At 42.6% G+C, this 13,208-nt stretch overlaps 1 protein-coding gene across 1 annotated transcript in view; it reads right to left on the bottom strand.

The window, feature by feature from the left end:
* The window catches only part of LOC126334883 (odorant receptor Or2-like), a 105,720-nt gene extending 93,559 nt beyond the window's left edge, over window positions 1-12,161 (bottom strand). Inside the window, exon 1 of the mRNA XM_049997585.1 lies at window positions 11,922-12,161. Coding sequence (XP_049853542.1) covers window positions 11,922-12,161 — 240 coding nt within the window. The remainder of the gene's footprint in view (window positions 1-11,921) is intronic.
* Window positions 12,162-13,208: the final 1,047 nt, after the last annotated feature.

Raw genomic sequence — 13,208 nt, 5'->3', positions numbered from 1 at the left:
TCGTGCTGTACGTGCAGACCGCGTGAGACGACGCTTCATCCAGTCCCAAACATGCTCAATGGGGGACAGATCCGGAGATCTTGCTGGCCAGGGTAGTTGACTTACACCTTCTAGAGCACATTGGGTGGCACGGGATACATGCGGACGTGCATTGTCCTGTTGGAACAGCAAGTTCCCTTGCCGATCTAGGAATGGTAGGACGATGGGTTCGATGACGGTTTGGATGTATCGTGCAGTATTTAGTGTCCCCTCGACGATCACCAGAAGTGTACGGCCAGTGTAGGAGATCGCTCCCCACACCATGATGCTGGGTGTTGGCCTTGTGTGCCTCGGTCGTATGCAGTCCTGATTGTGGCGGTCACCTGCACGGCGCCAAACACGCATACGACCATCATTGACACCAAGGCAGAAGCGACTCTCATCGCTGAAGATGACACGTCTCCATTCGTCCCTCCATTCACGCCTGTCGCGACACCACTGGAGGCGGGCTGCACGATGTTGGGGCGTGAGCGGAAGACGGCCTAACGGTGTGCGGGACCGTAGTCCAGCTTCATGGCGACGGTTGCGAATGGTCCTCGCCGATACCCGAGAAGCAACAGTGTCCCTAATTTGCTGGGAAGTGGCGGTGCGGTCCCGTACGGCACTGCGTAGGATCCTACGGTCTTGGCGTGCATCCGTGCGTCGCTGCGGTCCGTCCCAGGTCGACGGGCACGTGCACCTTCCGCCCACCACTGGCGACAACATCGATGTACTGTGGAGACCTCACGGCCCACGTGTTGAGCAATTCGGCGGTACGTCCACCCGGCCTCCCGCATGGCCACTATACACCCTCGCTCAAAGTCCGTCAACACATACGGTTCACGTCCACGCTGTCGCGGCATGCTACCAGAGTTAAAGACTGCGAATGAGCTCCGTATGCCACGGCAAACTGGCTGACACTGACGGCGGCGGTGCACAAATGCTGCGCAGCTAGCGCCATTCGACGGCTAACACCGCGGTTCCTGGTGTGTCCGCTGTGCCGTGCGTGTGATCATTGCTTGTACAGCCCTCTCGCAGTGTCCGGAGCAAGTATGGAGGGTCTGACACACCGGTGTCAATGTGTTCTTTTTTCCATTTCCAGGAGTGTATTACATCCCGTTGGTTCAAATGGCTCTGAGCACTATGGGACTTTACAGCTGTTGTCATCAGTCCCGTAGAACTTAGAACTACTTAAACCTAACCACCCTAAGGACATCACACACATCCATGCCCAAGGGAAGATTCGAACCTGTGACCGTAGCGGTCGCGCGGTTCCAGACTGAAGCGCCTAGAACCGCTCGGCCACACAAGCCGGCACATCCTGCTGACTGGGCAGCGAAATGAACAACTGACTACCAATCCATACCGTGAAAACCGCACGTCAGTAAAACTTTCTCTGTACCCGCAATATTTGCTGTGCAAGTTTTGGTGCGATTCACTGTGCATACGTACATCCATTTTTTTTAAATATGTATGGATGTGTTTGGCAGCTAAATGCCGAATCTATAAACGTCAGCTAACGCTAAGAGCCTATTAAGAGGGTAGTTCTCTTACTCAGTATCAAAAATTGTTGACTGCCCCCGGTAACTGAGTGGCCAGCACGACAGAATGTCAATCCTAAAGGCACGGGTTCGATTCCCGGCTGGGTTGGAGTTTTTCTCCGATTAGGAACTGGGTAGCCGGCCGGAGTGGCCGAGCGGTTCTAGGCGCTACAGTCTGGAACCGCGCGACCGCTACGGTCGCAGGTTCGAATGCTGCCTCGGGCATTGATGTTTGTGATGTCCATAGGTTAGTTAGGTTTAAGTAGTTGTAAGTCTAGGGGATTGATGACCTCAAATGGTAAGTCCCATAGTGCTCAGAGCCATTTGAACCTTTTTTTTTAAACTGCGTTTCGTGTTGTTCTAATCATCACAATTTCATTCCCATTGATGCGCAAGTCGCTGAAGTGGCGTCAAATCGAAAGACTTCGACGCGGCAAACGGTCTGCGCGACGCGAGGCCCTAGCCGCACGACATTTACATTTTTTTACACAAAAAATTGTAACAGAGCCAGTAATATTTTAAGATGTACTTAATTTTAATTGACGTTGCTGAATTTCGGTTGTGAGCTTAGCAAAGTTGACGCTTTCCTCAAGTAGCGCGGCCGCTGCCATATTAGCGGATGTGAGAGTTGGGATGTTTTATTATTAGCCTTCCAGCGCTGACAACTCGTGGGCGTGGGTGCCTTGCACCGAGTGTCAGATGAAGTGTAAAATTCAAACGGAAGTAACATGGATTCGTCAACTGCCTTAAAGAGACGGTGACCTTCACATACGTTACGTAGTTGTACCAAGGAATATGAAATAAAATTATGGATGCTGTAATACAACACAAAGAGTAAAAGAAAAACGACATTCAAAACATTTAGGAAACATTTGTGATCATGTCTCTAATTGTACAATGCAGTTAAATTTAAGCCTAAGTGCAGTTACTGTTATTTATCAGTTACTCATTCGCTCACACAGGCAGCACAACCCTTAGTCAGGACACTGGTATCGCTGTAAATGGCAGCAACAGGAAGCAGAGAATAGTAAAGACGAAGTGTTCTGAACGATTCAGACTTTAAACGACCAGTGCTGGGGGCCGCCGGCCAACTTGTCGCACCCTTACTATAGCTAATCTGACCTCACAACATCCTACATTACGTACGCTACCAATTAATAATAAGATCGGTACATACCCAGTCCTAGGTAGCTACACACAATGTCAGCACTGGCTCTAGAGCAAAAATTATTTGACGACTATCGCTCACTGCCGTACAGTTTCATCAGGTACCACGGAAAATATTACTTATTCTTTATCTTACCAGCCCATCTACTTTTCAACATTCTTCTGAGGCACCGAACGTAAAACAATTTGGTTCTCTTCTGTTCTGGTTTCCCCCACAGTCCATTACTGATTTCCGTAGAATGCTGATCTCCAAATTTACATTCGCAGAAATATCTTCCTCAAATGAAGGTCTACGATTCGTATGAGTGACTTCTTTCGTCCAGGAGTGCCTTCATTGCCTGAAGTCGTCTACTTTTTACGTCCCCCTCGCTTTGTCCGTGATAAGTCATTTTGCTTGCAAGGTAGCAGAATTCTGTCACTTCGTCTGCTTTGTGATCCCCAATTTAAATTTTAAGTTTATCGTTAATCTAATTTCTGCTACTCGTTGTTACTTTCGTATTTCTTCAGTTTACTGTCAGTCCGTATTCTGTAGTACGTAGACAATTCCATTCAACACGTCCTATACAGCTTCTTCGCTTTTAGTTAGGTTAGCAATGTCATCAGAGAAACTTATCATTGGTATCCATTAACTCTGAATTTTAGTCCAATTCCTCAATTTTTTTCCTATTTCTGTCATTGCTTCTTTGGTTTACAACACGGACGAAATACAACACCCCTGTCTTATACCCATTCTCATCTCAACATTTTGTTCTTTACCTACTCTACTTATTTTGTCCTCCTGTTTGTTGTACATACTGTTTATTACCGGTCATTCCCAATAGCTTACAACTATTTTCGTGAGAATTTTAAACATTTGATTCCACTTTATGTTGCGGAATGCTTTTTCCGGGTGGAAAACCTTGATTTTTCTGAAGTCTTGCTTCCATTATCAAGCACAACCTCATAACTGGCTCTCTTGTGCCTGTACCTTTCCTAAGTCCAAACTGATCGTCATCTACCAGGTCCGCCATTTTCTTTTCCATTCTTATGGGTGTTATTTTTGTCAGAAACTTGGACGTATGACCTGTCAACTGCGATAGTTCTTGCACTTATCTGCCCTTACTACTACGGACTGAATGGCTGACCTTTTTTTCTGATGGTATGTCTCAAGTTTCATAGATACTGCGCTCTTTAATACTCGTTTAGTTGCGACTTCCTCCAATGGTTTCAAAAATTGAGAAGCCATATTACCAATTTCTATGTCTCTGTATGAGCTCTATTTTCTCTGAGTTTGTTTTTATTGCCACTTTTGGAAATATGTCGGTCTAAGTAATATATTATCGGAGTCTTGAGTGGTATGTACGCTTTCGGATTTTAACGATAAACCTCTCCGTGATGCGTGACACCTTTCTGTAAAGTTTGCCACTGGAGTTCGGTGAGTATCTGCGTAAGGCTCTTGCGCTCACTAAACGAACCAGTGACGAAATGCGCCGTTATTCTTTGAATGTTCTCTGTCTGCTCTGTTAATCCTACCTGGTAAGTGTGCCATTGTGTCTAGAATAATCGACAATTGACCTAAACGCGCGTTTCATAAGCCACTTATGTCGTGGATCATTTACATTTCTTAGGATTCTTCCAATGGTATCTGTTTTCCATTCACAATTTAAATATCGTGGTCGATGTATAAAACTTTCTCCTAACGTTTCCTCTCCGACTGCGGGAGACATTTTCGGAAGTAAAATGCCAAACTGCAACCAGAACTCGAGAGAGCGCCGATGATATAGGCGGTGTAGGCACCACAGTATTTCACGTGACGTCGGCTACGTGATTATCACTAGTATTGCTAACATTTGTCACAAGCACAAAGGAAGGCGCTGAGGGATATCAATCCAGACAAAAACGGGCCGGCCGAGGTGGCCGATCGGTTCTAGGCGCTACAGTCTGGAACCGCGCGACCGCTACGGTCGCAGGTTCGAATCCTGCCCTGGGCATTGATGTGTGTGATGTCCTTATGTTAATTAGGTTTAAGTAGTTCTAAGTTCTCGGGGGCTGATGACCTCAAAAGTTAAGTCTCATAGTGCTCAGAGCCATTTGAACAAAAACGGTATCGTTCTTACCACAGACAAGGGTAATGCCGCGGTCCTGATGAGGAGTGGGGATTATCATGAAAAGATCAATAATATTTTGGATCCCACCAATTACAAAAAAACTTCTGGAGGATCCGACTCAAAGATATTAAAAATCACTAATCGACTAGTGAAAGAGTCTTCTTCTCTGACGGTAAGAAGCTGCCCTGCAAAATGTTTCACCCACCTAGGCTCTATAGACCGCCCAAGGTACACAAACCACAGATTCCTTTGAGGCCTATTGTAACTGCAATAGGGTCTCCCACCCACGAATTAGCTATACACATTGCCTCATTGCTGCAACCTTATGTTGGTGGAACTGATGGTCATATTAAAAATTCATATCATTTCACTGACATATTAAAAGAAATACGCGTGGGCAAAGGTGATAGCCTTGTTAGTTTTTATGTCGTGTCCTTATTTACCATGTTTCCAGTGAACGAAGGTATCTCAGGTATGGCTTATACTTTTCCAGCAGATACTGTGGAGGTATTCAGACCGTGCCTCATCACGACCTATTTTTAATACAATAACGATTTTCATGAACGTATTGATGGAGTGGCTATGGGCAGTCCTCTTAGTACAGCCGTTGCCAATTTATTTACGTAAAACTTTGAACAACAGGTGCTGCACATTGTCAGAAAAAGACCAGACAGGTGGTACCGACATGTCTAAGGTACTTTCGTAGTACAGACACACGGTGCAGGGGATTTGGATGCCTTTCTGATACAGCTCAACAGCATCAGTCCGAAAATACAATTTAGTATGGAGACGAAGAATAACGGCCAGCTGAATTTCTTGAATTTGTTTGTTATCAAGCGAGGGGACGGGACTTTGGGCCATAGAATATACAGAAAAGCCACGCATACTGATCGTTACTTGCATAAAGATTCTGACCACCACCCCAGACAGAAACGAGGGGTGATTAAAACGTTGGTAGATAAGGTGCACAAAATTTGTGAACCGACTTACTTAAAAGATGAGGTTTAACATCTGCTGTCGACATTCAAGAAGAATGGATATTCTGGCCAGAAGAAAGATAGAGCACTTTGCTCTATCGAGAGAATCAGGACAGTTGAGGAATGAAGGACGCCCAAAGCGAAAGTTTTCCTTCCGTTCATCAGTACGATTACAGATCGCAGAGAGAAAGTGTTGAGCAAGTATGGTGTAGAAACTACCTTCAGACCCTCTAGCAAGATAAAAGAATATTTAAGACCCGCAAAAGGTATACGACATCGTTTGGTTGCACATGGTGTAGATAAAATTCCTTGTAGTTGTGGATTGGTTGAGACTGTTACCACGAAAAGAAGTGTAACATCCGTCTCGTTGAACACAAGAGAAATTGTCGCCTAGGGCACACGGATAAATCTGCCGTCGTGGAACATCTTTACCAAGAAGCTGATCACGAAATAAAATTCACTGAAACGAGTGTCGTATCGCATTATCATCCGCGTATGTACAGAGAGGCTACTGAGAGCTATAAGCACCATAATAATTTCAATAGAAAAGAGGAAGGTGTCAAATTAGGCAAAAATTGGATGTCGACGTTGCAACGTAAGGATGACGATCGATTACTTTCAACTGAGATTGTTAGCAATACGAGTGATAATATCGTAGCCGAGTCACGTGATAGACTGTGCTGCCCTCTACACCGCCTAAATAATCACCGCTCCTTTGAGTTCTTGTAGCAGGTAGCCATTTTATCTCTGAAGATATCTCCCACAGTTGGAGAGGAAACGTTCGGAGAAAGTTTTATACATGGACCACGGCCTAATAGCCCGGAAGTTCTAAGTGATGTCACAAATTAAATAAATAAAAAACCATTTTGCAACCGATACAGCATATTTTTTGTTGAACATCTCAACAGATTGCTGTATCATTAGCCGAAAGATGGAGTGTGCGATTTTCATTGTTAGAAGTTGTGATACCAAGTGTGTATTTTGATCTATCTTGAAATGTACAGAAAATCTGAGAAATATGTTTTTTATTATTTAAAATTTTAAATAAAGGAAAATGAAGCTGCAAAGTTGTGGGTGTCATTGTACTGCTTAAGTCCTTATGTATCATATATATAATACCATCTGTAAAATATTCCGTATGGTTTGAAAAATTTTTGTGAGTCGTTCGTTGTTAAGTAACATTAACACAATAGTAGCTCACAGGTGCTTTCACTATGTGTTCTGGACAGAAAATGATATATCCTTCTACCCATAAAATTGCAGCACCATGAAGGCAGGCTGCAACAAAGGTCAAATTGACAGAAGTGTAGCACAGGCTCAGATATGCAAATGATTACTAATTCAGCAAAACCCTGCAAAGTAGCCCTGCAAAATGGTTAGAAGTAACTCCATCTACACTCTTCACTTGAATTTTAATTGTTTGTGGGAAGATGGTGTCACCCTTCACATAATAAGTAGAGACATCTACCAGCACGCGTCGGAATTCGACAGTGGCTCGATATGGGCATATCAGGACTGCAGCCTGTCTTTCCAGGATACTGCTGCTCATGTTCTACGGGATCCTGTAATGAAGACATAACAATAGATAACTTCAAGAGGACTGAACTCAACGCCACACAGGATCTCAGCCGCCACAGACACATCCTCATCCGCCTAGAATCGCACAAGAACATCACATACTTTGATCATGCACGATTTTCGCTTACAACTTTCGACTCGGTCGTTTTCGGACCAGGGCCCCCGTAATTTATGAAGCTCAGAGTTTCTAACAGTCACAGTACTGAACATCTCGCTTAGGTGATGGTCAACAGCATGCACTGATTTTTAAAAATGTGTAACATGGAGCTGTATGTAATAATGTTTATTTTTATTTTGCTTCTCGTTTCGGTTCTAAACCATCGTCAACGTTAGAACAATTATCTTAAATATGTCACATGCCATACATGCTTAAACTTAAGTTATTACATAAATCGATAACTGCCAAGAAAAATCCATAAATTGTGACAAGATTGAAATATAATGGCATGTCATATTACTGCATAGAATATATTGTTTAATATGTAATTTTATAACAGTATTCTTAGTAGGTTCTTTTTAGTAATACCTTTAATTTTCCCAGGCTGTGTATTGTACAATTTTTTTCTTGGTTAAAATGGGTATTTTGAATTTGATGTTCATTCTCTCCTGGTGAATGTAAGTTCAGTCCAGATCTTGTTGTATGATCATATCAAAGCTGTTTGTGGACTAATAATCAATGTTATTTTTGATGTGCACAACTGACTGGTAAGTGTACTCACAATGTGTAGTTAAAATCGCCGCTGTGTTGAATACATATTTACAATGTACCCGACTACTATTTTTGGATGATAGTCTTATGTCCCTTTCCTGTAGTTGGAAAACTGTTTTCATTCTTTGAGCATTTGTGTCCCAAAGAAGAATTTCATAGCTAAGAATTAACTGTACATATGAAGAGTACCTAACTCAGAGACGCCGGCTTTTACACTCTGATGACTGGACTTTAAGGGCACAACATGCTGTTGGCACTGTGTTTGCAAATGATTTAATGTGTTCACACCTCTTCAACTAAGAATCAGTGTTCATTCCCTGAAAGTTTGTTTGTTACACAGCCTGCATTTATTTTAACACTATCATTTTCCTTCCTCAAACTGAATATCATGCCATTTGTTTTCTTTTTGTTCAATACCACGTTATTGCACACTGACCAAGTGTAAGCTTCCTTGAGGATTTCATTAGTTTTTTCTGCATGGAGTTCTCTTGTTTTCTGATTGACTATAATATTGCTATTATCGGCTAAGATAATTTTTTCCGTTTGGTGTACTCTACTGGGACAGTCATTGATGCAATTCAGGAACATTATTGCCCTTAACATGTTACCCTAACACATATATTTATGTATTTTGTTTCTGATAAGTGTTTCACTATAAGTTTCACCGTACTTGAAGTAATTCTGCTGCACGACCGTGTTTAAGACTCCATTTACAAATCTACATTGTCGATGTAGACATTAAAGGGTGATCACTCTTTATTGCAACCACCTGAGTCGGATTTTATCTCCCGCTGGAAGCCAGCTGGCGACAACGCTGTCGGGGAGTGTACTCGATATTTTACCTCCGCTGCGAGGTCTTTGGTCGCGTAAAAATCTTGTGCAGGTAGGTGTTTGTTAGGCGATGCAATACAGTGTATTGAGTGAAAGTGTTTGGAGTGAAATGGTGAAATACAAGTATTCTATCTGCCAAAGAGTATTCATGTATGATTCATACCTGAGTACAGAATCAATGCGAGCAGTAAGGAGATTATTTCAAGAGGAATTTCCTGATGTTCAAGTTCTTTATCGGAGTACGATTCATCGAATAATAAATAAATTTCGTGAAAAGGCAAGTTTTCGTGACAGGAAACACAGACAACGACATATAGTACTCACACAGGAAACTCTGGATAGCACTGAGCATGTTCTGGGAAGGTCTCCTAGAAAATCAGTTCCACATCTTTCTTAGCAATGGAAATATCCTATGTCTCCGTTCAAATGGCTATAAAGTTACTGAAGTTCCCTATAAAATAACTGCACTGTAAGAACTTAAACTGGATGACTTTACAAAAAGGTTGCGGTTTTGTGAATGCATTTTGAAAAGGGAGCGTCACGTAGAAATTGAGCCTAATCTATATTTTCGGGCGAATCATGGTTGCACCAGAATAGATACGCTAATTCACAAACTGACCATAGAGTTCCGAGAAGCCGAGCGTAATAATCAAGGCACCTCTGCATGATCAAACAATAGAAGTGTGATGCGACATTAGCGGCGAGAGAGTAATAAGTCCTGTTTTTATTTTTTTTCAGGAAACAATAAACAGCGAGAGATATGTGGAAAACGTTTTGTACCCATTTTCCAGCTAATTTGGCTTTCGCGATCTATCTGCAGGATTCTGCAACGGCACACACAGTCAATTTCTCATTACAGGGAAATCATGACGTGTTTCAAGACAGAGTTATCACTAACGGCATATGGCCTCCTCATTCCCCCGTTGTAACCCACTGCAATTTTCTCTCTGGAAGCTATTAAAACAGAAAGTGTACAAATCAGTTCCACACACTTTAGATTAACTTAAACTAACATTCGTCAAGAAACTGCTGCCATTTCTCAGAGGGAAACGCAGAGTGTAATGAGCAAGTGCCTAAGCAGGTGTCAGGAATGCTTGAACAACGGAGGGAATCAGTTCCAGTCTATCCTTGCTAAATATACGTGAATAATTAACTATTCATTTTAAGTGTTTATGTTATCTGTCTTTGAAATAACTTATCCGCCAAACCGTACTACATTACCTGACTTTACTTGGCATTGTTGCACTCGACCTCGCGTGGCCGTTACCGGAAACACGTGGTGACGTTTCAATTAACAAGTACAATGCTAAGGAAAACACACCGCTCTGTGAACTATGTCAAAGAGTTGTGCATATACTATCGAGTGTTTCAACATATCCACGTGGAATATCACGATAAAAACTGAAGAGAAACTGACCAAAGCCCTCTCTCTCCCACGTGAAATAGCACTGCAGCCGACTAATACACTACTGGCCATTAAAAGAAGAAGAAATGCGGATGATAAACGGGTATTCATTGGACAAATATATTATACTAGAACTGACATGTGATTACATTTTCACGCAATTTCGGTGCATAGATTCTGAGAAATCAGTACCCAGAACAATCACCTCTGGCCGTAATAACAGCCTTGATACGCCCGGGCATTGAGTCAAACAGAGCTTGGATGGCGTGTACAGATACAGCTGCCCTTGCGCTTCAACACGATACCACAGTTATTCAACAGTAGTGACTGGCGTATTGTGACGAGCCAGTTGCTCGGCCACCATTCACCAGACGTTTTCAACTGGTGAGAGATCTGGAGAATGTGCTGATCGGGGCAGCAGTAGAACATTTTCTGTATCAGGAAAGGCCTGTACAGGACCTGCAACATGTGGTCGTGCATTATCCGGCTGAAATGAAGGGTTTCGCCGCAGGGATCGAATGAAGGGTAGAGCCACGGGTCGTAACACATCTGAAATGTAACGTCCACCGTTCAAAGTGTCGTCAGTGCGAACAAGAAGTGACCAAGTCGTGTCACGAATGGCACTCCATACCATCACGCCGGGTGATAACCCCAGTATGGCGATGACGATTACACTCTTCCAATGTCGCCAAACATGGATGCGACCATCATGATGCTATCAACAGAACCTGGATTCATCCGAAAAAAAACCATGCTGCTGCAAACGTCGTCGAACTGTTCGTGCAGATGGTTGTTGTCTTGCAAACGTCCCCATCTGTTGACTCGGGGATCGAGACGTGGCTGCACGATCCGTTACAGCCATGAGAATTAGATGCCTGTCATCTCTACTGCTAGTGATACGAGGCCGTAGGGACCCAGCACAGCGTTCCGTATTACCCTCCTGATCCCACTGATTCCAAATTCTTCTAACAGTCATTGGATCTCAAACAACGCGAGCAGCAATGTCGCAATACGTTAAACCGATCTTTATCAAAGTCGGAAACGTGATGGTACGCATTTCTCTTCCTTACACGAGGCATCACAACAACGTTTCACCAGGCAACGCCGGTCAACTGCTGTTTGTGTAGGGGAAACCGTTTGGAAACGTTCCCCACGTCAGCAGGTTATAGGTGTCGACACCGGCGCCAACCCTGTGTGAATGTTCTGAAAAGCTAATAATTTGCATACCACAGCATCTTCTTACTGTCGGTTAAATTTCGTGTCTGTAACACGTCATCTTTATGGTGTAGCAATTTCAATGGCCAGTAGTGTACTTACTGTGGACATCCTGTCACCCACACCACGGGCACGACATACGCCCTTGTCGGGCGGTCGCACGCCGTGAAAGCGTTTTGCATTCACGATTGATCAGCCTATGGAATCGGAGATAAACTACATCCTTCTCTCACTCCTTTTCTTTGTTGGTGCTGGGTTTTTCAGTTTATGCACTTACATCCAACACAAATGTGTTTCCGAACAGGGTGAGTTGCTGTTACCAGATTGCAGGAGAATCGCCTTGGCTTTGAAAATGCTTTATGGTAGTAACATCAGCCAGAAAGTGGTTGTGACCTTGACGATCATCCCGAGTGTGGTCATGCAGGCGAAGGCGTTGATGGTGAGCACCTCCAGGTCGTCCGGCGTGTCCATGACGAGGTTGGCGGTGGAGGTGGAGAAGAGGCCGAGGTGCGCGGCCACCACCAGCGCCAGCCGCAGCGACCCCCCAGGGGGCCCCGTGTCCCCCGGCGCCGCCCACAGACCCAGGTGCCGCACGCCCACGGCGCTGGGACCCAGTAGCGAACTCTCCTCCATGGCCGCTGAAAGTCAGCGAAAATCACCATATGTAGCGCCTTTCATCGCAAGTCCTGTCCTACCTAGAAAACAGAACGAAGTTAGGGCAGCACTTCAAAAATATACCATTTTCACTGTAAAAACCATATTTTCATATTTATAATATATACCCAAAAATGGAAATATTTCCTGAATAACTTCAGTATTGTCCTCTAATTATATCATTTTTAAGTATTATAAGAAAAATAATATGACAAAAATAAATAGACAAAAAACGAATCTTAAAAGGTACATCTTAAAATTTCTATTATATCAATTTTGAATTTAATTAATCATGTAAATAAACAAACTGCATAAATCTTTACCACTTTGAATATAATTAATCATGTAAATAAACAAACTGCATAAATCTTGACCACCTAATTGTTCGCCTCATCAATATTCCAAAGACTATGATGAATAATAACCTACTTTTAAAATTAAATATGTGAGACATTTAGTTGAAAGGACAGGTGTAAATCGTACAGAACCTGCAAATTTAACAAAATATGATGTATTCAAAGAAAATAATGTGGGAGAAGAATCAAACTTAGAAATAAAATAATTCAAATAAGAACCTAAAATAACTACAGTAATTGTTAAAAGCACTGAATAACAAGGAAAAGCAATCACATAAAGAATACCGAAAATTAATTGAGATATAAGATTACCCCCAAAAAACACCAAAAATAATAAATTAATTACACCTAAAGAAATATATTGACCCTTATCACACACAAAAATTAATGAACTCCAAAAAAATATATATATAAACAAAAAACGTCCAGTTTGTATGTGCAGTATGAAAAAGAAATGGAGTACTTGACTGAAGGATTACCTTAAAAGGGTAAATAAAACAATCAAAATTACCATCTTATTTAGTATTGAAAACTAACAAGCATCATACACCTTGATCTAATATTACACAAAGGTAAACAAATGAAAGTAAAGGTTCATACCCCATTTGTTGTAGTATCAGTCCTCTCCTTTTAATGACTAACTACCATCCAAACTTGTCTTTTGCATTAT

The sequence above is a fragment of the Schistocerca gregaria genome, chromosome 1 (assembly GCF_023897955.1).
Source record: "Schistocerca gregaria isolate iqSchGreg1 chromosome 1, iqSchGreg1.2, whole genome shotgun sequence".
Classification (NCBI taxonomy): Eukaryota; Metazoa; Arthropoda; class Insecta; order Orthoptera; family Acrididae; genus Schistocerca; species Schistocerca gregaria.
Note: the sequence above shows the minus strand (reverse complement) of the source record. Positions and strands in the feature narration are given on the sequence as shown.